General features: G+C 40.2%; 1 protein-coding gene across 1 annotated transcript in view; it reads right to left on the bottom strand.

The window, feature by feature from the left end:
- KCNK10 (potassium two pore domain channel subfamily K member 10) overlaps nt 1–27,693 on the bottom strand; it is a 66,246-nt gene that overhangs the window by 23,484 nt on the left and 15,069 nt on the right. The window contains exons 2-4 of the mRNA XM_030043942.1: nt 16,656–16,984; nt 6,993–7,110; nt 3,404–3,564 (exon numbers count right to left, since the gene is read on the bottom strand). Of these exons, the coding sequence (XP_029899802.1) occupies nt 3,404–3,564; nt 6,993–7,110; nt 16,656–16,984 (608 nt within the window). The remainder of the gene's footprint in view (nt 1–3,403; nt 3,565–6,992; nt 7,111–16,655; nt 16,985–27,693) is intronic.

Below are 27,693 nucleotides of genomic sequence, written 5' to 3'. Positions count from 1 at the left end.
ACAACTCCTGGGGGACAAATCCTCCTTTCATCTTTCCAGCTATGCCAGGGGATGCCAGGGGCAAGCTGTCCCATGTGTGGTGTGGGCTCATGCTCACAGTTACACTGTTGAGTGGAGCAAGAGACCTGTTAAGGAAATGCATTGGGTGAAAACACTGCTGTGCCGACAGAGAAACTTTCCTCTCCTTCTCGCCTGCCAATGTATACATATTGCCTCTTGCCTAGCTTCAGAAATGATCCTGACCACAATGCAAGATCAAGTTGCCTTCAAATCCCATCCGCCTGCACAGATGATGACAAAGTTGCAAGGATTTCAGGAGCTCTCGGCTGCCCTGACATCAACCAGGTAACATCCCTAAGGGTTAATAGGATAAACAGAGGCAACTGAAGACAGACAGAAGCAGTGTTGAGGCATATGCACATGAAAACTTGATACATTATAATGTCCAGGGCATATGCAAAGTTTCTTCCCATTCCCTTCCCCAAGGATACAAGCTGGACTGTCCGAAATTGCCCTTGAGGACCCACTAGAAAGCAAATAATACCAGTAGCTAGTAAATGCCATCTTAGAGGCTCAGCTATAAGGTCTGTGGGGGAAGACCTAGCACTGCTTTTCATTTCTGTTAATTGCTTTTCAAAATGCAATGATTAAAACTGCATGTGATATTCATGGTGCACTTGCACCATGGATTTGTGCAGTGGTAAAATGGTCTTTTGGTTTTCAACCCCTTTGCTGACACTCTTTTTCCCCTTTTTAACTGCTGCTAAGTTTCAGTGTTATTTTCAGAGAACCCTCCATGGTAATCCCAAGTCCCTTTTGGAAAAGTGAAATTTGGTAACATGCCTACATGGATATACTAGGATTTCTTTCCTCAAACTCAAGAAATATCCATTATTTTGTATTGCCAACACTGGATTCCGTTTGTCATCTTATCACCCTTTTGCAGCTTCCATTTCAGCTATCCTGAAACATCTAGAGATGTAATTTGCAGACTTCGTCACCTGCATATTCATCTTGTTGTCTGAACCATTCCAGGCCATCTCTGTTAAAACAGTAAGATCCCAGAAGGACTCCAGTAAAATCACACTGATAATGCTACCATCTATCACTCATCTCCATTTACCCTTTAAGCATGTACTGATGTGTGATTTCCTTATAGCCTTTGATGAGAAAACTTGTCAAAAGCTTTCCAGAAATTCAATTCGTTATATCACTGGATCATTGATACACACTCAGTGACCCCTCAGCTAACTCCAAAAGATTTGTGAGGCACACCACCCAACATTTTATTACCTCTGTCAGTGTCTTTTTAGCCTACATTTGTTCCTTTTAGTTTCCTCCTAACTATTCTCCTAATTTTTATGTCCTCCCTTTAAAGGTTATAGCATGTTGCTTTACACCCACAAACATGCTGAATTTGAGTTCATTATGGAGACAGTTACAAAGTAAAAAACAAGAGTTACACATTGAACTAATTTTGTTTACTGCTCAGGATTAAATCAAGAACTGTTACTGCATTTGTGGATTCTCTGATTAGGTCCAAACATTTGTGCAGTCTAACAATATAAACACAATGTGATAATAATTTACGTAATTACTAAAATTATTATTATTATTATTATATTCTCCATTAGCTAACATTATAAAGTATATATCATGTATAATATATTAGTTATCATGTATCATATATCAAATATTATGTAAATAATCTTATAAAGTGAAACCACTGATATTAAGACAAGTTACTAAGATGCATGTAAACTGTAAACTATATCAGGAATACTTCAAATAGCTGAACCTCATTACTAGGAATATTGAAGAAATTTTGTATAACCCTGTCCACCAAATCACAAAAGAACAGATATAATGGATTTATGGGAATCAAAATAAAAGGAATAAACATATATCTTGGCTAAACAAGGGGACCACAGATCTCTCAATTGCTTTGGAAGCTGACAAAATACCAAGGAGGAAAAGAAATTATTTAGATGGTTATAAACAACAAACAACTGCATTAACTCAAGAAAAGGAAGGAGTACTATGAATACCAAAAGAACTCCCATTATGTGCCAAAGGGCTATATTCTATCAGCTGTACAGCTGACAATTAATCAAAGATTTTCTGACTCTCAATTTATATCGTGACTACAAGACTGTAGTTTTCCTTGGACAGAAGCAGACTGGAAGGTCCAGATATTCCTTTGAGGTGAAGCAGGTACAATAAGAAGCTAGGTAAGAAACTAGTGATCTTAGCTACTTCTGGTTTGGTAGGCCCAAACTGAGCCACGTTTCAATAATTTTATTTTCATTTCATGAAAATGTAGGCCATTTTCAAGTGTTCTCCAGTCAGGCATGTAAATGCTTACTCACCCATAATCACTAGTCACCTTTCTCCACGTTTAGCCTGAGAGGTACTTCTTATGGCTGGTCTGGGACACTTCACAGTAATTTAATCAAAAGGGAAATTGCTCATACTCCAGTGTAATACTCAATTACTTCTTTTCAAAAACAGTTACAAGTAATTTGCTCTCATTTGTGGCAATGTTTTAGAAATAGATGCCTATTAAACTAACCAGCTTGGACAGCTTCTCATCCACTCCATCCCTGGAAAGACTTACCTCCAGTTACGCCACCTCCAAGGGAACCAAAGGAGAATCCCTGAAGAGAACCATCGGCAAATTAGCAAAACAGCATTTGCCAGGTCTGCGGCACTGCTTACAAAAGAATTGCTTACGGTGATACAGGCTCAAAAATAGAGGGTACTGGCAACATGAAGAAAAATTACATATGAAAAAGTCTATACAGAAATCTAGTGTAGGATGTACCCACGGTAGGCAGGGCAGATAAATACCATGAAGACAATTCCGGTCAGTGGCATTATGCCAGTTTTTGCAGCTGTAGATCTACTGCAATGCATCTGTCCTCTTGCAGTGAAAGTATACCACTCAGCCATCTCTCTTCCCAAATTCACATTCACTCCAGTAACCCTGCTTTCCAAGTCTTTTAGGCTTTATTAGTAATACATCAGGACCTACTCTGCAGTCCTGTTCCTCCGGAAGTTATACTACCTTCTCGCTATTTTCAGTGAATGGACACACATGTCCAAAACAACCTGAAGGCTGTTTTACAGGTAGTCCTTGTCAGGAGCCTAGCTTAGGAGATACATTGCCCAGAGATAGCCTCAAGAAGGAAGTTCAGAGTCTGATCTACAATGCCTGCAACCACCATCTAGAGAAGTCTATTTCTCTCCACTGACTACAGAGGCCCCTAAGGAGATTAAGCATCATCTCAACTAGACATGTAAATATTTCATGGCGCTCAACATGTAAAAAGGACTGCAAGTAATAGCAACAGAATTAAAAGCAATTCATACAACCCAAGCAAAAAATTGACAGTGAGCTTACTCTGAAAACTTTTTCCACCCTTGCGATACCCTTCCCAAAGATGGTTCCAAGTTGGTCTCCAATCCCAGCCAGCAAGAAGCCAAACAGTGGAATGCCAAAGATGGCATACAAGATGCAGAAAACCTTGCCTCCAACAGTGCTTGGAGCAATATTCCCATACCCTGAGGAGAAAAACATTTGTCAGACTCTCAGAATTTATACATGGCTTTTTAGAAAAATTAATGGACTGTTCCTGCAGGGATACCTTTCTTCCACATGTAATTCCCATTTACAGACTTTCCACAGCCTGATGTCATTTCCCAGACGAGCTACCCTCTGTGATTTAGTTCTTGTAGCCTCAGTTACCCATATTTTCTATAGATTCAGGTCCTACCTAGAGTTGTTGTTTGATTAGTTAATCTGGCTTGACTTATCATGGCACAAAAATCACTCTGTCCTGGCCTGGTGCCTGTGTGCTGCTGCTCCTCTTGGGCTGTGCCAATAACTTCCTGATGGGAGTGTGATTCACCTGACAAGGCTCATTTTCAGTGGTTAGCTCATGATTTCCACAGCCACTCATCACACTGACTAGTCACACCGTAGCCTCCAAAGTGTACCCACGCTACAAGAATCCACCCTTGAACTCTTCATTCAGTTCCCCTTTCAATTTGACAATAAAGAGTCTAACGTTTGTATTTCATGAGGTTTTTTAATAGGTTTTAACAAGGAAGTTTTTAAGCCTTCCCTCTGAAGATCCTACTCCATTTATATTTTAAAATCATTATTGATCCTTTAATAAAGGCACATACATGCCTGCCTTCCACCCTCTGTTTGGGTAACCCAGGGCTGTTGGAAAGATGACGGATTCTGACCAAGACATAACTATCCAGTTGCATATCCTGACTGAAAACTCTCTTTTTGGCCCAAGCATGTTTGGGCACATTTGATTTCCGTTTCCAGCCTTGTAACTCTAGATAAGATACTGGGAACTTCTGACACTGGCAGAAAAGGACACAGGGCACCTAAAGAGAGATGGACTATCTTTTAGGTGCCCAAGTCTATCATGATCAGTAGGTCTTCTGTTAACTATTTCAAAACACTGCAGTCCTCTTTACCTTGGCTTTTCTATAGCCAACATGTAAATAGGAAGCTGATCAGGCAATCTAGAAAGACACAAGTGGAAAGCATGAGTAATGGGCCCTTTGCACCCTGGAAGGTAGCAGGAATCTTGTTTGGAGCACTCCTCTGTGGTATTCTTAAAAGTCTAACGTGCTGATGAATGCACAGGACAGTTCTCCACCCATTCTATGCAGTAAACTACATTTAGTTACCACAGTTTTTTCAGGCACTTCTCTTCCCCACATCACCCATGTGAATTTAACTGTAGGAATCTACATAGAGCATTATGACTCTAGTAGCCATGGTATTGCTGTTAAAATGTTAACGTTAAAAAGAAAAAACAATTGCGGCAGTAATATTTGCACCTTTTAATTCAAGATCAGGTATCTTCACTGAAATGTTATAGAGATGTGTATTTTGACTATACATAATTATTTGAAAATTAAAAATGATCACACAATCACAGATCACTGATGAGATAAAGTGGAAACGCAGAGCATCCAGAGAGATGGCGATCTAAGAGAGTGTCTGCTTCATCTACAGCAATTCCCCCTGGTCCTTGGGAATTAAGGCTGGGCTCCAAGGTCCTAATCCTGTTAGGTCTGTGACACTGGCACTGGATACATCTCTCTGTCATGGGATGGTGAAAGGATTATGCTGATGCACAACACTGCCTCCCCCCAACCCAAAGTCCTTTTCATGGCTGTATCTGTGATCCAGGTTTGTCCTAGAAGTCCACGAAAATCCAGGCTACACAGGCCAGTGGACTGGGGTTGACCAGGTAGTCTGCTGAGTGTCTGCCTAAGAGGAGCTCTAACACGGCTCTGGTCGATAAAATAGAATAATTTTCATGCCCAGAAACAATACGTAGACTTTATGCAGCCTATAAAAATCTCATTCATGGAGAATTTAAAGCAAATATGGGCAAAAATCCAAGCTCTTTTCAATAAGTTATTTAAATAGCAGATGTCAATGAATATGCCTACATAAACTATGCCTACATAGTGGCATTTATTTTAAAGAGTAATTTAAAAGCTTGTCACTTGGGTCTATTGAGTAAACAAATATTAAGGGAGGGGTTTTCTTTCTCTCCACCCCCTGGTTTTATGCTACCATTAAAAATACATGGTAATGTGGCTTAGTATATAGAGGAACACAGAGAGGAGTACGCTCCATACAATCGCTCTTTCACCCTCACTCTGACAACACAGAAAAGGCAGAGCCAAAGTCACAGGCTCCACTGTTTGAGATGATCACCACAGTGAGCCTTGTAACTGCCATAGGATTTTTTTGTTGTATTAGCTGCATAAAGAGCTTGCAGAATTCAGTCAGATTCTCACACTTTAATGAAGGATTACATGATTGTCAGATTATTTGTCTATACAGTCACCAGTGTGTGTATCACAGCCATAATGCGGAAAAGCACTTTATCCCGTATTTAAATCAGAATACCCAAAGCCAATGCAAATAAAAAGCAGTAATTTTTCCAAATAATGAGATCTCTTGACCTCTAACTATGACAGCACTGAAATCAAGCTTAAAATTATCAAACCGCTGTATAACTATCAGCAGTTTAACCTTATCAGTGTTACCAGTTTATCATATTTTTCCTTTCAGGCCATCTTCTGAAATCTGAGCTGCCTGAAGAATCTTCAAGAGAGGAACTGGCTCACAGAGGAGAGGACAAAAACCTTAGCATATCTAAGGCCAGCATTCAGAGATCAAGGGACAAAGTACTTTGGATACAATGTATAGGAGACACAGATGACAAGGGCCTGAATAATGAACTTAATAAAATTAGTGGTTCAAGAAAAGTAAATGGAGCAGTTCAGTATACCCTTCATCTAATACAGAGAAATATGTCAATATTTCAAGGTCAGGAATTCTAGAATGGAAAAAAAAATCGCGGAGCTTTTTTTACACAATGTACAATTCATGGAATCCCTTGCAATTATTACTATGAAAGCGAGGAAGGATTTTTAAAAGGATGTGGTACTTATGTGAACACATTTCCAGTTACAAGGAGCAGGGTATAAGAAGAATTAATTATATCAAACTTCAGAGCATAAGCCAAAATTAATTGATGTACTTAGGAAGAAAGTTACCCTTATGGGTAAATTAATCTATAATATTAAAATCCAAATTCCCAACAACCATACGATAGTTATTTCATCAGGTACTGGTCCTTGATCTTTTTAGTGAGAATTAAAATCACCTGCGTCTACATGAAGAACAGGGTTATAAAGCCTTAGCTACATCAGTGCTACTTGTTTTCAGTTCAGCATTGCTATTCTACCCCAATTATGTAAACAGCTTCTGATACTAACCTGGAGACTCAATGCCCTTGACACATACCAGAGGCATGCCTTGTGAGAATTGAGAAAAATACAGTTCAGCCACCTTATTTCTTTGTCATCTACCTTACTTAAATTTATTTCATTATCCAGGTCTCAGTGTGACCATGTATTTTAAAAGACAAACATAAACATACCTATAGTTGTGATGACTGTTCCAGCAAAGAAAAAGGCACTTCCAAGGTCCCAATGACTGCTGTTGTTAGAGGAATTTCCTATGGGACTGACTCCAGCATTATCAGCATCAATAGCATGCTGCAAAGAAAGAGGCAAGAGATCAGCCTTATCCATGCCTTACCATATGCTATGCAAGTCAGTATAGGCTCCAAAGGGAAATTTCTAGGACCATGGTAACAGCTTAGATTTAAACTTTTTAATACCTTCTCAAAGTATAGTAGCACCCTCTGTACACAAGAGCTGAATATAAGACTGAACTAAAGGTGGAAGAAAGATACAATGCATAGGGAAATGAGAAAAGATACAAAGCAATTGAGAAGTAGAGGACCGACACCACAAAGAGATCCATAAATATCGCTCTTTAGCAATAACTGCCAAAGGAAAAATTCCCCAATGGGAACAGCTGATGTTAGAAGCAGCAAGAAGGGTGATAAGTACATATAATGTTCATGAAGTCAACTGAAGCTAGTCAGCCAGGGATTTTAATTCCCAGACAACTAATAATTGATTAAGTTATTTGTATTTTATGCTAACTAAAATAAAAATAGGATATATATATCCCATTTGAAATGAACAAATAGGATAGCTATGGCAACATCATGAAACACCTTTGTGATCAGCTAGGACTTCCCAGTTGCCACATTGGACAGGGTCGCATGTCCACAAGTATAGTGTGGTAGAGACTCCCAGCTAGTGCTTGAATGAACTAAATCCAGAACAGAAGCTGAGGTAGCTATACTGCTTCCAGGTCACTGTCCTATGACTCACACAGCACTGAATCAAACCAGGCAGACATATCAGCCTGCTGCAAGTTTGCTTGGGAATTTCTAAAAGTGCACCATATTGTATCATTGGGACATACACATTTGCCTTTCATTGCAGCTTCACAGTCTAAAGGAAGATAGAGCTAAATACATCAGCCTCTAAAGCACAGAAATAAATCTCTCATCAGCATCTGGCACATTTAGCTGAATTGGTCTAAGTTCACTTTTGAGATCCCCTTCGGTACATATTGTCTAGTTGCTTGTAGATCTCATGCAATCTATTGCCTGTCATAGAGAAATTCAGACCTCACTCTGGAACAGCAGCTAAAATGACTGCCTTTCAAAGTAAACCTCTCCTTCCCAAATGTTCCCAGTTGAGATTAATTTCCATAAAACCAATGCAAAGGAACCAAGCTTCTCTCTTTCTGCCTCTTACCATTTCCAGCTCTTTGCCTTTTTTTCATTCTGTTCCAACCTCACTTCATGTTGCTGTTATCATGCCACTGCCAGATCTCCCCCTTCTCTCTCACTCTGATATTTGTGCCTCCTCCTAAACATTGCCACCAGCCTTTATCCTCGGTTATTTCAGCGAACTTATTGCCAGGCTCAACAAGAAAGGCAAAGTGCTGCCTCTTACATCCTCTCTTGCTTTGACCTTGGTCAACACAGAATTCCCACCTATCAATACAAGGTTGTTTTGACTTTTCTTATTCTATTTCTTTAACCACTTCTCTTTTCCCTCTGATTTATGATCTATGAATTGTCCCTGTGATTTTTTTATTTCACCTTTTTCTATACAGTCCCTGTGTAAAGCAAGGTTAACCATTCTATTTTACCATTGCCCCTCTTCTCATCTGTTCATATCTATGATTTTTCTCCTGATCTTCTCTATAACCTCCTATTCTCTTGTGCTTTTAGCACTGAGTTTTAAATACATCCATTTAATACCTCTTCTATACCTAGCTTTCATGATACACTTTTCTCCTCATTCACCTCTTCCCTCTATTGGCTCATTTATCACATTTTTTCTTTTCTTCCTCTTCCATTTTGCACTTTTCCTCACTCATTTTTTGCCTCTATTTCCAACTGTCTTCATTGTCACAAATGTTCCTCTACCACATTTTTTTCCTTGGGCTAGTTTCAGCTAATCTGCTCCCCAGTTCTTAAGTTATTCACCACATTGCCCCACAAAAGGGAAAGGAGTGGGAGAAGAGGCGCATGGGCAAGAACAGAGGCCAAGTATATCTAAAGAGATCAGTACAGGACAGCCTTTTTTAACAGTAGAGCTGCTACATGGCAAGCTGAGCTGATTGTGAAATTACAGCATGAGTGAGCTCCAGACTGGACTGGTTGTATTTCATGTGGGCAGAAAGCCAGGGTTCCTCAGCACCTGTCCATACCTCAAGAAACAGAGATATAGAGAAAGGAAGTGTTTAGGACCAAACCCTTTGAAAGGGCTTCTGTACCAGTTGCTGTGCAGGTAGTGTGAAAGCAGAGATCATTTGTTTGTTTACCCAGAAGATCATAAATCAGCATAACAGACAGGTTGCCTGTTTAAATAGGCCATGACACACTGTCAGCTACCCCGGCATGTTACTTCTGCCAAGGAATGCTGCTTGCCTTCCCCTTGAGTGTGTGAATGTCAGCGAGCTAATTACAACACTTTAATCACATTTGAGTTTACACAGTTTAGCAAGTCTGTTAGGGCCAAGCACTAACCCCTGAACTGAAGAAGCCTCCTGTTGCCTTAGGCAGCTTTGAGCTTCTCAGGCTCCCTCCTTATCCAGAACAAATTCTTTTTTTCTTTAAAGCTTGACTGACATCATTCATTTATAAATATCCAACTATCCCAATGCTACCTCCTAATACACAGTATTTTGCATACAGCAATGGAGGACAGAAAGGGAGTGGTAAGAGGAGAGCAGTCCTGCAGTTAGCAGCACTTAAATATGCAATTTCAGGTCATGCGATGAGCAAAGGATACCACAAGTCCACCTATACAGAAGTATCCTGCTAGATGAAGACTGACACAAAACTCAAACAAGGACACTATCACTGGCACGACTCTCCCAGTTCACACAGACCATGAAATTTTACAACAGTTTCCCATCTGTGAAACTTCAGATAGGCTTTGCAGCATGACCTGAAGAACTGCATCCTCAAGTTATCTTGGAGTAGGGAAAGAATTTCCAGAGTGCTAACCACTTTGTTGGCAAACCTTCCATATTTAAGACATTTTAAACTAGTAGTATCAGGTATTTTTATAGTTGAGGTATCATCAAAAGTAATAGGTCCTCAAAGTACCCATAGCTGTTTCACACGTAATCCTCTCCTGATCCCTTCTTCCTTCTCAAGAGGAGTTACATGCACAGTGCACAAGATTTTTTCAATATTTTTTATGAATTCAAAAAGCATTCTTATTTAATGAATAACTATTAATCTACAGTAATTTATCTTTTGAAATGCCACCCATTCAGAGAAGGCAATAACTTGGAATACTTCAAAGGGCTGAAATGGTCTTTCTTGCTGTTCAAGTAACGGATGTGCCCTAAATCCAATAGGCAGATAGGAGTGAGGGAAATGACAAAAATACCAAAGTAAATCCAAGTACTCAATATTATTTTTTTTTAAACATATATTTCTGATCACAATTTTCAGTTTGATTCCCTATCATTGTATAGATGTGCATTTTACTCTGAGTCCCTTCGGTATCAGCACACTACAGCTCCTCTGTAACCAAGAAGACATGGTCTGGTAAATCTGCATGGGACTGAAGGCAAACCCCACAGCAAAAGCCTAGCATATGTGGTGATACTGGGTGACTTAATCCTGTATTCCCAAAGTGAGTGCAATCCAGACTCCATCTCAATCTGGAACAGGCTTTATCAATTCCACCTGTTGATATTCAGGCAGCAATATTTAAAGGCTATGAGGCATGTGCCCACCCCGGGCTGCCTAGTTGTCAACACACAGGACTCAAAGTCCAAAGAAAGGTATAGTGAACACTAACTTGTCTCACCAGGTGTCAAGAGTTCTCCCCCACGACATAAGATCGAAATAGTATCACTTCTCTATGGATAAAATCAATTATATTGTCCTTATACCAAATAGAAACTACTCACTGTCTCAGTCCCTGCCCCAGTGACGCCGTACAAGTGTCGGGCTCCAGCTCCCCGCAGCTCTGCCCTGCCCAGCCACAGGCTCCGACGAGCTGGGGCCTGACCCATGGGCTGATGTCCCAGCCCAGCCTCAGCCTGTCCCCGTCCCCAGGGAGGTACCTGATAGTCTGGGCTGGGGGATGCCCCTGGCTGCCCTGGCCAGCCGTGCTCCCTGGCTGGCGGTGGTGGGCTCCACAGCTGCCGGCTCCCTGTCCCCTGGGGTGCAGGTGGTCCTCACTGAGCCCGGATACTCACATATCTGATCCTCCTTGGTGCGTGAGTGAGTACACACCAGCCTTCACTAACGTATTAGGTTCCTTGGTCACTAATTAAGACAATCGCATCAAGAAAAAGTCTAGAGTTAGGCCCATAGGCAACAAGATAGCTGGGAGCTAGTGCAGCTGATGAGGAGACAGGAACCAGACTGCTTCTGGTTCTCTGGGAAGAAGGGCTTTTATCTGGTTCACTTGTTCATGTTTCTTTAATTTCTCCAGTAAGATCCCAAGCATGAAGAAGACAAATCTTTTCCAAGGACAAGCATTATACCTTTCTTGAGTGCTGAGCTACTCAAAGGATGTACCCTATGTGTAACCAAGGATAGGAATTTGATAAGAAAGAAAATTCTTGTAATCTTTTTTCTAGTTCCATTAATTCCTCTCCACAGATCATGCTAATCCAATAATGATTATCTCCTTCTACAATTCTTTTCCAAGCAGATTCCTATCAAGCATACAAAAAGTTGTTTCAATTGCCTTTCATGCTCTGATCTTTCTCTATTACAATTATTAGGATGCTTCTCATTAGCAAGCAGCTTTTAACAACTAATTCCTTAATAACTTTTCTCTATACTCCTTACCTCTCTACTTATTCTCACCACCGCTCACACAGTGATTAAGGGATCCTCATCATAAATTCCCATTTATTCACTTTTCTACAACAGCATTTTTGAAGGACCAAGGCTAGCAATTTTTGTTCAGGTATAATCAGAAGATATAAGCTTTGAAAGCCCATCCCTTAAATATTTCTGCCTATCCCATTAAGGTCTTTAGGTGACAATCAGCCAGAGAGTGACCTACCTACAATTATAGTGATTTGATTGTTGTACATGCACTGTGTCTGAGGGCAGAGCTACAGCATTCAACAAGGGACATGCACAGACATCTAAGTCCAAAGGGCTCAGCTCTCTGCAAACTTCTTAGCTAAGTTCTGGAAGCAACATAGATAGCTACAGGACAGCTGCAGACTTCTGCAGCATCCTAGGCTCAGTCTGTCTCTTATACAACTGGAGTCTCTCTGGACTGAAGTTACAAACTAGGGTGCCTGCACCAATTTAGACAGGACCCAAGAGATCTGAAGATCAGGGGCAGAAGGGAAGTCGGGACATATAGAAGACAACCTCCAGAGGCACAGGCAGAAAGTTCAATAATCAGATATTTACCATTGTTTTTCTTCACAGTTCAAATAGTCTTTTCCTGACCTCAGCAACAAGCAAGTCTTCCCCATAGTTAACTCAAAACACTTATTTTTTCTGCTCCATCTAGAGCTTTCTTCTAGCACATGAAAGCCAACAAAGTTCTCTTCATTTTACAAGGAAACACCCTGAAAAGACAAGCTGGCTTATGACGCTAGTGAACCAGGTGAAAACTGAAACATCTTTGCAGGATGTTCCCCTTTTTGCTTACCTTCAGGGCGAACGTAGTTCAGAACACTAATCAAAAATGCCTGTCCAAAATATGAACTCTTACTAACATAATTAGCCAGTAAAGCCTGATTAGCTTATTTCCAGCTCTGCTTCCTTTTCAGCTTACAGTCTAACTCTAATGAGTTGCTGTAGTCATTAGTGGACATTGATAATATGACTTAGTTCCCAGGTGGGTGATTTTTTCTTTATACTATAATCACTCAGACTCCTAAATTAAACCCTGAAGGAAAAGGAATAAGAAAGCAGCCCACCAGTAAAATAAGCAACTTCTAACAGTAGCAAGCCACTCTATCTTACGTCATTGTGCAGGGCTCATTATGAAAGCAGGGCTCATTACAAAAGTTTTTACTCATACAGGGTGCACAGGCTACACAGAAACAGAAAGTGAATTCCCTTATCAGGTGCAAAGGAATTACTTTGCCAGAACACATTGATGTTCTTCCTGCCTCTGCCTGCCTCCCCTAATGATAGATAACATCTGGTCTATCTGAGAGGCATAACATCCCCATTATACACTCTAAGTCTGCATTATTACAAAGGCAAGATGACTTGTTTTTGACCCCAGCTACTAATAAGCTTATGCCATGACATACAAGAACAACAGCAACGAAAAAGTTTTGTAATATGTTAGCAAGTGTAACTACTAATGTTATTTTTCTTTTCATCTGTATGTCTAGTCACTTGAGTCCTGCTGCCTTGTTATTTGTTCAGATGGGTACAATACAGCTAAATGTACTTGAAGCACCTGAAGTTTCATTGTCTTTTAGCATATTCTAGATTTAACTTCTCTCTAACTCTGAAAAGTCAAAAGTGTTGAGATAGAGCACACGATTCTGTCATTTTCTTATTCTGGTATTCACCATTGTGACAAGTTGTAGATCACATGAGGTATTAAATAATGAACTTGCTTCACTGCAACAAATGTCTTCAGAAGCAGAAATGAGCTTCAAAAATGTACTGTTAAGAACTTCCACTTCAGGTGACTTTGGACAGTACAGACTGCACTGTGAAATACTTGCTATTGGTAAGAAAAAACTACCTGTCCTTGTGTTAGTATTAGACAGACCTGAACCAAAACCCAAGAGGTAAATACAAATTTAAAATACATTGAATCTTCCTAGGGATTTGCACTGCTTTCATCACTATATTAATTCCAAAGTCTATGAATGAACTTCACAGTCTGGACGCAGCAATTCACATTTGTGTTACCAGTGCTAATATTTGCAATGGGTTATTGGAGATCACGTTGGAAAGGATGTCTTATCCACACTGAATTACAACAGCTTCCTCATACAGTGCCGTACATCTTCCTTATAGGTTTTCCAAAGAATAATCCTTTGAAAGATCAAAATTTAGGCAAAGGCATAATTTTTTCTATCATTAGCCTTGTAAAGACCATGACACTCCTTTCCTCTTCTCCTTAAAAGATTGTTCCAGAGCCACCCCCACAGTAAAAGGATACAAGCCAGTTCTAAGGTCTCTCTTTTTGTATTTTTTTCCATATTCTCCAAAGCACAGAGGTGAATCAACACAGTCATTCTGGAGAGTATGATCTGTGTTCATCTAAAGGCTTTCAGGTAGTCAGATAGCATTAATTATAAATAGTTCCCTTAGCGGTAGCCTGGTGCTGACCGCACACAGCACAGCAGCCAGAGCCCATGGAAGTTGCCACATCAGTCTGAAATCACAGTTGTAAAGGCAGATGCAGCATTTGGTGCAATGCAGAAATGCACTGTGCCAGCCAGGGAGAAGTCACTTTTGAGATCATCAACATGAAGGCATGAAAGCACATTAACCCCCTGACATTATCTTCAAGCAGTGGTTCACTGTTCTTCTATGCAAGTCAGTTACAATCACAGTTTTCTGTATCAGCATACCCAACTACATCCCTGGAGCCAGTTTCACCTCCAGACATACAGAAGAATCCAAAAGAACTTGCTCTTCATTGACAAATCTGTTTCAATATTTCACATCACTTGGCCTTAAGACATTCACATGCTAAGCTGCTAAACCCATTTAATTTACCTTTGCAAAATGATTCCTAGTTACCCAGTGTAATGCCTGAGGGCATACTGAAATCTCAGGAGATGATAAGATTTGTTCAGAATATCTGCCTTCTAATGACACAATATGCCTGTTTTTCATTTTAGTGTCACCACTTTTGAGGTGAAAGAAGGAAAAATGTCGTGTAAAATAAAGAATTAAAACTGGTACATAGCATAGGCTAGAGAATAGGGGCTATCTAGAAATCTTTGTACTGCAGTTGCTATGCAGGAGTCTACCATCCTGTTGAGGTGCTTTACTTGTTGCACCTATTATGTGTTCTGCTATCTGCTAGAAAAGAAAGCATTTTGCATATCTTTTAATGGTGGCATTCCCATCAAAGGAATACAAACTTCTTGCTTTTAGTATTTTCTAAAAATCCTTTAAACAGCTAGCACACATTATACCTAAGCAGTTGAGGGAAATACAGATCTCTGCAACACTGCTGTGAGAAACACATCTGAACCAATATCCCTGAACAGAATTCACGCTACCAACCAAACATGTTCACCTGTCTTTTGCAGACAGATGAAGGATGTGATCCAAGCCAGCCCTGACCCAAAACCTGTATAGTCACATCAGCACAATACCGCTTCTTGCTAAAGCAGGTTTGGCTTCTTAGCTACAGTACCAGCCTGCCCAAAGATACAGGTACACAGCCTCTGACTCAGAACTGATCCGTCTTCTGTGAACACAGAGCACAAGCAGGGAGAGCCCACATCTCTCTGCAAAGAAACAGAAAGAATTTGTTTTGCTTAGGAGAGGCAGAAGAGCATTGCTGTCTACACGTGTGGGCAAGGGAGAAGAATCAACTAAGCAATGGGACGTTGTCTGTGGAAGACAAAGTACAAGGAAACTGAACAAGTTTAGGCTGAAAAGTAGGAGAATGCTTTTTCCATCATGGCAATCAGATAGTGGAACAGCTTCTTAAAAGAAATATGCAGCTTATAAATCTGATTCACTTATAGAAAGGGTTTTATAACACAGTTGGGTGGATGGACACAAGAATCCATGGGATAGCTCTCTGTTCTTTCAAACACCCTGAAATCACAACAGAACTCTGGTGCAACACCCAGAGGGAAACACATTGTGCTCCTGGAAGGTTCAGACACAAATTCAGGTCTGAAATATGAGGCTGAAGTTCAATTTTGGAATATATCCCTTAGGTATCTCACGTTTCTTATCTAATCTCTATTTTCTCCAGGCTAACTTATAGGTTTCTACATGGGATCCTAGAAGATACTCTACTGAAGTCTTGTAAGATCCATAATACTTTCCTTGCCTAGAGTTTTAATCAATGAAATATAACTCTATCCTTGATAGATCTTTCTTGCATGTTACTCCATTTTCCATTACATTTATCGCTACATACTTGATATTTATTTCCTTGAAAATTGATTCTAAAGCTTTGCATACTAGACCGGACTAAAAATTCTGTAGTTCTTAAATGCCAATTTTCTTCTATTTTTAATTGTATACTTCATCATCATTCATTTACCTAAAATTCACAATAGTAAACCTGTAAATTAATATACCAGTAAGTTCAGAATTCTTGGCTGAATATTTATTTTAAAATCCCCACCTATCATTTTCTGTTTGCTCTCTTAGTTGCTGTGTTTAATTTTGGAGGAAGAATCAAGAACTTAATATAATTTGAAAATTACAGAGATGATGGGCAAATGTCTTGCAAATCTGTCACATCTCACAAACATTTCTTCCAGATATTAAGTTCTGATTTTCTTTGCACGTGTTTTTCATTTTTCTAGTGAATACATTTAACCTCTATTTACAATGTTTTGGAGACACAGTTTCTGTTTCCCAGACTTTAAAATGACCACACTGCCCATGGCAAGGGCTCTGTGAACAATTTTGCTCCCCACCGACACAGCTGATCAACGAACCACCAAGCTGTTTATCCTAACTTCCAGGAAGTACTGTCTTCTTCACGTGGCCTACCTGAATCAGCGTCTCCAGTTCTAGCTGGGTTACACAAACATGCTCCCGAAGAAAATCAGCCTTCTCTAGTGCGATTGTGTTCTTCTGCCTGCTTTCGAAGGGCTGCTCCAGGGCACGGAAGACGAGTCCTCCCGTCACCAGGTAAACTACCACCACAACAAAGATGGCCACCACTGTTTTCCACTTCATGACTGTCTGCAGGCCTTGAGAAGGGGCTTCCATGGTAGCAACGACAGTGGCTCGGGAGGAAACGGAGAGTCGTGGAGCTGGGTAATGCCCGTTAGTTTTGGGCTCGGGTTCACAAGCTGGCACTGGTGAGGGAACAGCCACTGAAACACAAAGTAAAAAAATCTTATTCAAAATCAAATCCATAAGGGTATGACCTTGATGTTCATATACAACTTCCCTAAATACCATTTTCAAGACTCTCGCATAAACCATGTTATTCACATACATGCGATTCTTCTCATCTGGAAGGCTCCAAGTGCCCATCCATACACAAGCCACCCCAGTGGTTTGCTTCACCCATTACCTCTAGAACCAGACAGGCCAGCTGCATATGCAAAAATTTCAGAAGGATGCAGAAAACCATTTATCCAATAAGAATATGAAAATTTTGACTAGTTAGGATATAAATTACACAAGGTGGTGTTTGGTGAGGGACCCTGGCAGTGATTTATGTCCTTAAATCATAACACTAATAGTATTAATAGTTCTAGGAAATTGAACTGTCAGTGATCAGTGATCACTACCTGGCCTGGTATTGACAGAAACAGAAAATGCTTTGCAAACTACAATGCTGTTTGGCTCACCAACACAAGCAGGCCCATATTATTCACATGGATTCACAAAACCATCACTTCTGAAAATGTTCTTGAAGCCTGGAAGCTTTACAAATTTTAGCATAAATCATTCTTCAGCCAAAGCATACTAGATATCTGAGGTCAAAGTGACTCACATGCCAAGCACAACGATGGACCTCCCAGCTTGGGACTGAGACACTGTATAGCCCATGTGACCTTAGCAGTACATCAGAGCTAATAAGCCCTGACTTCCAGCCAGACTTATTAGCCCGACCACTGTGTCAAGCTACCAAGGCATCTGAATCAAAGCTGGCTCACATCCAGATAATTCAGGTGTCTCAGCATCACACTTCCCCACTCTCTGTTGCCAGCGTTAGCAATGGCAGAATGAGGCCGGGTTCCTCAGCATCCACTGGTATAATGGTACCACATGCAGGCTTTAAAGATGCTGGATTCATTTTAAACCAAATCCCTGCTGTAATCTTACCACGGTGCAGCTGTCACTGGCCTGTAATTTCTCTGAAACCAGATTGATTTATTTCATATCAGACCTAAATCAGATTGCAGTTAAAATACAGTCACTTTAGCTGCATTCTCTGAACTTATTCCCAAAGTGTCTTTGCTGTTATGCTCAGAAATTAAAGCAGAAGGATTTACAACATCTGATCAGAGTGGCACCATAAACTGATTCTATACAATTTGAACATACAATGTGATTACACCTTGGGTTTGAAGTGGGCTACAACTCTTTCCCAATAGAAACCATTTTATGATACTGAATAATTTAAGAACTCAGCTGTTTACTACAGTCATGTTTTCCTAGAAGCAATACATCTCTGAAGCATTGCATTAAGGATAGAGCTTCCAGCTTACTTGCTAACCGATAAACTACAGAAATCTATAGTTGGTTTACACTTACAGTTAATATTTCTTTTCACATGTGACTTGGAGGTTCCAGATACTAATTAGATTAGAAAGGATCCAAGATCAGAGGAAAAGCCTCTGTGGTTGATCCCCTTTGTGTGTTATCTCAGTTTTGCAACACCCTGTGGCACAGCTGGTCAGTTTGACCATCAAAAGGTCATTATGGTCCCCAACACTTATCAGCCAGGATGGAATGACATCAAACTTAAAAGGTAACTTCTCTTACCTCCAGATATATTTCATGTAAGTTCTAAGAACTTGTGACAATAGGGAGAAGAGTGACAGTATTAGAAAGAAGTCACATTTTTTGTAGAAGAGATCAATTATTTCATTCTCTACATCTCCTAAAAGGAAAGGATTATTGTAATAGATACGGTGAGTTTCAGCAGGAAATATCAGAAAAGTATTCAGAAGAAACGTAAAATAGAGAGGTTGTGTGAAGCTGTTTGTTATAATCTTCCTTCCTCTATAGGCAAATATCCTAAATCTGAGTCACAACATCTCCTTACTGAACTAAATAAATTTGAGTATTCCCAGAAGTGGCTCAGCTGATGTAAACCAGTGTAACATAACTTCCATGGATTCCATGGAATTCAATTAATTTACATTAGTTAGAGCCAATAACTACTGTGTATATTGTGAATCAACACAAAATCTGCAAGCCTGAGGGCTGATTTTGCACACTTGAGATTACTCAGCAAAATAGTCTCAGGATCTGAGGCTCACATGGTAAGAAGAGAGCAGAATTCATATGACAGAAACAGCATGCTACAATTTTTTGAAACAGATATGCACCTTACCATGACTGGCATAGTCCAGTGTAGGCTGGTTGAGCCTGTCAGTGGTAAGAGATGCCTGACTTTGATATCCCACAAATGATAAGTAAAGAGGAAGGAAGTCAGGAGCTGGTAAAACAGCTTTTGTGAGTTTTCTTTCCCTCTCTGCTAGTATAAATGTTGTTTCTTATTCAAATCATATTTCTGGCAAAGTGTTAATAACTGTTTTACAGTAAAATCATGGCCTGTTTAATTCCATCTTGGAAGAAAAATGTGTTGTACTGATTTAAGAACAAGATGGGAAGTTCAGGGTAGGGAACGTAAAATGTTCTTATAAATATTGTGTCACTTAAACAGCTCAATGGATTACTGTGCTCAGCTTGCTTATCTCTAAAATAAAAGAACTCGTTCCCTAAGAAGAATTGCATTAAAGTCTTTCATTTTCTGCTATTAGTAATAGCTACCCTAAGTGTATGTCAAAATGTTGATCCTGAAGTATTTTATATTATATAAATTAATACACAAGAAGACTCTACTAAAGCAGCTAGTTGAGCAACTGATGTATAACAGAGACGGTCTTCTTACAAAGATGATGCAGAAAACACAACTGCAGTCAATACCCCACAGATGTTTCAGGGTAGATTTTAAGCAGCAGTTAGATATTGGAAAACCATTGTAGATACTCCATCTAGCAGCTATATCGCTCTTTACGACAAGAGAGTGGAGTTAGTGACTTGAGCACACAGTATGGTATCAGAAGTCCCGATTTCTAATTGGAACTCTGCCTCCATGATCCTCTGCTCTCAGAAGAGTCCTACCATTCACCTTTAAACCATGGTTTCACCAAGTAGAATAAAATAAAATAGTGCTTACTTTTCTAACAAACACGAGTGTCCTGTAAGAATCCATGTCTGTACAATTTTTGAACAAACATATAAACATAAAAGCTATATAAACTTCCAGAAGTGTAACAAGTAGAAGTTTTATGAGATCAAAGGATGGACTACAGTGGCAATATAACAATGTGCAGAGGTATACAAACAGTTTAAGAAAATGAAGGACTACATAAATTCTTGGATTTGTAGAGATAGTTTAGACTATAGTTTAGGACACAGAGCAAAAGAGAAGAGGATATGTTTACAATAAATGCAGAACAATCCCTGCTTTATTTATCCATGTTTCTTCAAGACAAGCTGCTGTCAGAACAGGCTTGTCCCAGAACAGAGTCTCATCCATGTGTGTTTGTTAAATCATATCGAAGAAGACTTAATCTGCCTCACTGAAAGCCATGATGAAGCTCCATTCATACGCATGCACTAAATTAGTAGACAGATAACCTCAAAGGAACAGGTACCCTCAAAGGAACACACCAGTATTTCAACACAGGCCTTACTCCACTAAGAGGATGCCAGTGGGGAAACAAAGGTGGGTTCCTGTTTGTCTGGATAAGCTTCAAAATAAAGCAGCTGAAGATGTTGATGTTACAAGTCAAGTTAAAATATTAAGATCTGTACAGTTGCTCACCTCCAAGAGTACCGCACTACCTGCATTTGAGGTACCGACGATGGGCGCAGACAGGCCTCCCATTGATAACTGAGGAGCTTAAATACCTGAGATTTCTGCTAACATTGATGAGAAGGAGTCAAAACTCTTACTCACTGACCATCAAGAAGACTGCCGTAAAACTTAACCCAGCTTAAGCAGTTGGCAGTTGGATTAGATGACCGTTGTAGGTTCCTTCCAACTGAAATATTCTATTCTAAAGCAAAATGCTGTAATGTAAAACATTGGAGCTATTGAAATGATACACCATAAGACATTGCTTAAGGTTAAAAATTGTCCTTTATTACTGCAGGTATGCTTTGCTTTAGGAGACTGATGTTTCTAAGAACAGGTTAGACTAATTTCTGCCAGAAATATTTAGGTATAGTTGGCCCTGCTTTACAGCAGCAGGGTGAGCTAGATAACCTGTTATGAGTCTGTGAAAACAGTTCTAATTTAAAGGGAAAATCTCCAGACAGAGAGGTTCAAAGTACAGCCACCTCAGAGGGACAGCTTCAAATAAGAGCCAAAATTCTGAGAGGATGTTCAACTGGCTTTTGATTATGAAAACATTAAGCATGGCTTTGTCACAATGACCTATACCTGGCAACTATCTTACCCAATATGCCAAGAACATAGGAGATAACTGAAGAAACCTGGTTTTAGAGGAGAGTTTCTCAACTGTTTAAACCAAATACAATTTTTTTAAATTAACACACCCTCCTCTGTGGTACTGCTGTCACAATTTTTAGCTGTGAAAAATGTAAGTCAGGTTTAATGAAGTGTCTTATTTAGTACTTTATTTTCTTTCATGTTCCTGTGTTACATGAGCACACAGGAATGTATGTACATTTTAATGAGAGTATAGTAGAGTATTCTTGACACATCTGATGCGAGTGTTGCTTTCACAGGATTCAGCACAGAATTAGATTAAAGGCATATATACTTATGCATTCATAAACCCAGCAGCTGGCTTTAAGTTTAATACATGAGTTGATCAAAAATGAGACTGGACATTTCATCTCCCATTTTAGTGGGTCCATCCAAGGAAGACAACAAAGTACTTTCAGCTCAAGTAAAAAGGTTCTTTGATGTGCATCTGAAGGTAAGTACCAGTATGTTTCCCAAAAATCCTCATAATATGATGGGATGTTTTTTTAAAGAAAGGAAATTATGCTTTCTTCAAACATTTACATAGTCGAGCACTCAAAATTTCCCATGGAGTCTTCCTTATCTTTTTCTTAAAACTAGAAGTTTAGTTCGAATTATAAAGTAATCTTATCATGCAGTCCAGTTTCACTGAGAAAATTCATGAGCAAATCATTCTCCCTACAGCTTTCACAAGATCCTACATTGGGTTATCAGCACTTGTACAACGTTCCTGTAGCACTACTTAATAAGCCAGCTTTCCCTCCTGAAGTAATTTAGAAATACGATATTTCGTCAAGTGTATGAAGTCACAGAACAGAGACCTGGAGCACCAAGACTCGGAAATGTCTGTGAGGTGCTAGCCAAGTCCGCTACAGCTTCCCTGAACTGGCCACTAAAAGTAGGTGGATCTATCTTCTCTAAAATGGATCATAAAGGACTGGGGGATGAAGGGACTCCACGGGCCATAACTGTTTTAGCATCCTAGCGGGAGCCTCATTTATTTCTTTTTCACTGGGCAGGGTATTTTAGTTGTTAGGGTTCCCCCATACCCCTATTCTGAAATGGCCACACACTGAAGATAACATCAAAAGGCTTCCTGATTGAACAGCATGGAGAGGCAGGCAAATGAGCAGCCCACCAGTGGATAACATATGATCTTGCACTCCAAGGCTCTGGCTCATCTCCAAACAGAAGTTCCTGGGGGATATGGGTATCTAGCATTTGCTTCCAATTTCACAACCTTCCCACAGAATCCCACAGAATCCCCAAAGTGATTTCAGCTACTGGCTGCTTGGGTTAAGACAGCAGGGCTGTCCCTGGAAGTCAGAGCAAGGATAAGAGGTATGTTAGAGGAAGAGCTGAGGCTATCAGTGTATTAAGATATCAGCTATATGAACTTCTCATGAATATGTCACAAACAGAAAATGCATGCAGGTTTATGGATGAAGGGAATTTGTATGTCTAACAGGAAGCAGGGGGTTGCTATATGCGTGACAGAAATAATGAAATGTGGAAGTTTCTGTCCATGTATAACCAAAAAATCATTAAGCCATTAAAATTTTGCATTATGAGGACATGGCTAATCATTTCCACCACCTGCTTTGCTTGCTATTTCAGCCCCCTCCCCACCCCCATTCTTCATCTCTGGCTGTTGTGGTTTTTTAACAGGTTTTGTAAAGTAAAGAGCATCCATTTAACCAGCACAATGAATGCTGGATTTTTACACACTGGGCACTCAAAAATCTGACGCCGGTTTAGAAAGTCTGGCTTTTAGAGCAAAAATCCCAGTAGACAATGATTGTGTCTGCCTTTGCGTTTGTGCAGCATCTTTGCATGATGTGAGCTAATTAACAGGTGACATTTCAGCTGTGATCAAGAAATGGGAGACAAAATCCTGCCTGCAGGCTACGATTACATATGGGGCAGAACACTAGTATCCCTGTGGCTGTTGCTCTGGACTGAGGCATAATAATAAGCACTGCTGTCTGGGGACCACAGGATCTGAACAGTCATGGATCAAGAAAACTGCTCTCAGCGCTGACATGTTTTACACCGTTTTGGCCCTGGTCCCTCTGCATATCCCCAAAGTGTTCAACCACACGAGCAGTGAAAGTCATCGCAAGCCTGGCACGCAGGGGAATTTCACCCTACTGTTTGTACAGCATTTTGCTGCAAACTGCCATTGAAGTGAGAAGCATTACTGTTACATTTACTGTTCGTGAAAGCAAAGCTTGACGTATTGTTTGTTTGGAAAATGCACAGAGTGCCTCTGAGCATATAGCTTTCCACTGCAGCAGTACCCCACTGGTTAAATCTAACATTGTTTTCCCTGAAGTGGATTCTCTAATGCAGTATTAACGCTGCTGACTTCAGCAACATCTCAGCAGTCTGCTGCAAATGCAGTCATCAGTGGCAAGGCATTCAACTAAGTATAGAAAGAGAGACAGGTAAAGGCAGAAAGGGCAACATACATTAAATCAAAAAGACTGAATGTGCTGTTAGAAAGAAAGTAGCACTGATTGCTCCCAATTGCTCCTTTCCCAGAGTGGGGTGGGGAGGAGGGGGGAGTATGTTAGATTACAAAACTGTGTAAGGAATACAGTCACTGTTTTCTTCCTATTGTAGGACAATGTTAGTGAAATAAAGTAAAAGTTCATATATTGAGTTCTCTCTGTTGGTGGGGAGAGAAATGTCAGCAATATGTACCAGAGGGAATTATGCCTAACCATTGCTTTGCCATCCCTGGCAGCAGCTTTGCAGAAAATGTCATATCAAAAGACTTCTGCAAATTTTGTATAATTTGTCGTACATTCCCAGCTAGTGCTTGAAATCATGAATCTCGGTACGTTTCCAAAAAAATCTACATAATTCTGCTTCATCAGTTATAATTGAAACATACTAATTAATAGCTCTTGGAATACCCCAACTGCTTAATTGATTTAGAACGCAGTTGTTATGAGAAAACAAAAAAACCCACTGTTTTATAATGTGGCTTTCATCCTTCTTCATTAGAAAACTATAGTTAGGCAAAAAAAAAAAAAATCTTAAACAGCCTAAATTGGAACATGGTAGAAATTAGGAAATCGGTGTGGTCTGAGTTAAGGTCTCTCTTTCTGTAGAATGAGCTTCCCAACTATGAGAGTCTTCACAGAGTGGTGATGCTGGGGCACTGCAGATCAGAAGAACTAAGGGGAACCAAAGCCTCTTCTCTGTTCCTGGAGAGCTTCTTCAGTGGCAGACAAGAAACTTAGCTATGCAGTAAGTTGTCAGAATGAATCTTGCCTTCCACTGAAGGACACTGTCACTCCTATTTGATAGCCATTTCTTCCAAAGGACAAATCCCATGGGAACCTTCTCAACTTCTACTGTCCATACTACCAGAGTATCGCTACTTCCGTTTAGTTGTGCAGCAAGTGCCTGACTGAAACCAAGTACCTGGCTATCTGGTCTCCATGACAGTACACTTGGTTTAGGTGGCAAGGTGTTGGTAGTGGGGCAGCTACAGTAGTGGTCTCTGTGGGAGAAGGCCAGGGGCTGCCCCATGCCAGACACAGCCAGTTCCTGCTGACTCCAATAGACCCACTGCAGGACACAGCTGAGCCCATCAGTGAAGCTGGCAGCACCTCTGTGAAAGCATAGTTAAGAAAGGGAAAAATGTTGTGTAGGCAGTGATGAATGAGAAAAAAAGTGTGAGAAACAATCCTGAAGACACCAAGGTTGGTGGAGGAGAAAGAGGTGCTCCAGGAGCTGCAGGAGACATTCTCCTGCAGCCTGTGTGAGTTTTGGAAGAGACCACAGTAGAGCAGGTATTTCCCTGCAGCCCATGGAGAGGACCACACCAGAGCAGACACTGCAGCACGTGGAGGACTCCAGACCAGAGCAGGATGATATTTCCTGAAGGACTGCTGCCCATGGAGAGACCGTGCTGGAGCAGGTTTATCCTAAAGGACTGCAGCCCATAGGAAGGACCCATGCTGGAGCAAGGGAAAAGTGTGAGGAGGAAGGTGCAGCCTAGAGGAACTGTTATGAACTCACCACAACCCCCCATTCCCCATCCCCCCTGCACCATGTGGGGTGGGGAGGAGGAAGAGGACTCAAGAATGAAGGAGTGAAGTTGGGCCTAGGAAAAAAATAAAGGAGGGGAAAGGTAGTTTAACTCTTGTCTTCATTTCTCACCATCCAAATCTATTTTAATTGGCAATAAATTAAACTAACTTTCCCCAAGACGAGTCTGGTTTGCCCATGATGGTGATTACTAAGTGATCTCCGTGTCTTTATCTCAACCCACAAACATTTCCATCTTATTTTCTCTCCCTCTCCTGCTGAGGAGGAGGAGTGAGAGAGCAGCTGGATGGGCATCTGGCAGCCAGCCAAGGTCAACACACTACAGACAGTTTGCACAGGGGCAATAAAGATGAGGACACAACTCAGACTGTATTGTTCAGCATTGTTTTTCCTCTGAGTCTCACCAGTCAGAGCATGCATATGGATTTTGGTGAACAAGTCATCAGTCCATTACAATCATGCCCTAAGAATATCAATGTATAGATCAGAACTTAAACTACAGTGATGAACATAAGTTAGCTACAGAAAGAACAAGCAGCCTTCCAACAATAATGCCTTTTTGTCACTCTCTACTGGAGTTGGGTGTCCTGGTTTTGGCTGGGATAGAGTTAATTATCTTCCTAGTAGCTGGTACAGTGCTGTGTTTTGGATTTAGTATGAGAATAATGTTGATAACACACTGATGTTTTAGTTGTTGCTAAGTAATGCTTATCCTAAGTCAAGGACTTTTCAGTTTCCCATGCTCTGCCAGCAAGGAGGCATACAAGAAGCTGGGAGGGAGCATGGCCAGGACAGCTGACCCGAACTAGCCAAAAGGATATTCCATACCATAGGATGTCGTGCTCAGTATATAAAATGGGGGGAGTTGGCCAGGAGGCCCAGGTCACTGCCCGGGGACTGGCTGGGCATTGGTCAGGAGGTGGTGAGCAATTGCATTGTGCATCACTTGTTTTTCTTGGGGTTTATTCCTCTCTTTTTGTTATTTTCCTTTTTTTTTTTTTTTTTTTTTCAATTATTAAACTGTTCTTATCTCAACCCATGATTTTTTCTTTTTTTTCTGATTCTCCTCCCCATTCCATCGGGGCAGGGAGGAGTGAGCAAGCAGCTGCATGGTGCTTAGTTGCCAGCTGGGGTTAAACCATGACATTGGGTCAATATGGAACAAAAACATTCATTTGTCTTGTTGAGTGGATTTGATTTTTTCACTTTTTATCATCTTTCATTCTCATTTTTCCTTCCCAGAAACATAAGCATTTCATTTCACTCATTTTCTATACACATTTAAGAAAATGGATGTTAGCAGCATACATTTTCACATAAAGCTAAATGTCAAATTCATTAAATATTTCATGCTGGCAGGAAGTGCATACACTCTTAACCAATGAAGGAAAAGTAGCAATACAATGTGATATCTGTGACTGACAATTGTAAAAAATATAAGAAAATTACAATCTGCTTGCAGACAAATGGCTAGAAATTGGGTGCTGGGTAAACTTGACTGGTTGGATTACTTATTATTCTAGTTGTGATTAGTTTAACAAGTGTGTAAAAGATTAAAAAGTCTATGCAATTACTATTCCTCTGAGCTATGCCATGTCCCTTTCCTTTGTTTTCAATGGATTTTGTGAGGCTGTTGAAAGACTCTGGTATTCTATCATTTCACTTTAGCAATTCTGAACCTAGTTTCCCTAAAGATATACAAAAAAAGTATGTACAAGCTAATTTAATTTTAGTCAAGAAAGTACAGTGAGAAAGAGAGGAGGGTCTGAATACCATTTTTATACTTACTGTATTTCTGAAAGGCCCTGCCATTTCTAATTGTAAATTCTTTAAAGCACAGAAGAATGGCAGTTCAAGCATCCATCTCACAAGGAGCTTTCAAAGCAGGGAAAGGAAAAACTCACAATGGCTGCTTAGGAAAATAAAAAGGTTACAGGACTAAAATCTCAGTGCCCTTAACCATATAAAACCCAGAAAATCTCACTATGCCAACAAATCCAATCCTAAATTAGTTTTCATATATGTCCTTATTAATAGTTACATATTATAATTATTTATTTCATAGAGAATAAACTCTTCAGAACACAGGCCCTAACATCAGCAGTGTTTAGAACAGAAGTGTCACTGCCTTGAATATATTATAAATAGAAATAATTACCATACATCACTGTCTTTCAAATCATTCTGGAAAAATCTGATGCTGGAGAACAATAATTTTCCTTAATCTTTCATGTGAGGAATTAAAAGTCTTTTTAGGCTCCTTCTTGCAGGCTGATC

The sequence above is a fragment of the Aquila chrysaetos genome, chromosome 2 (genome assembly GCF_900496995.4).
Source record: "Aquila chrysaetos chrysaetos chromosome 2, bAquChr1.4, whole genome shotgun sequence".
NCBI lineage: Eukaryota > Metazoa > Chordata > Aves > Accipitriformes > Accipitridae > Aquila > Aquila chrysaetos.
This window is presented reverse-complemented; position numbering and strand designations above follow the sequence as displayed.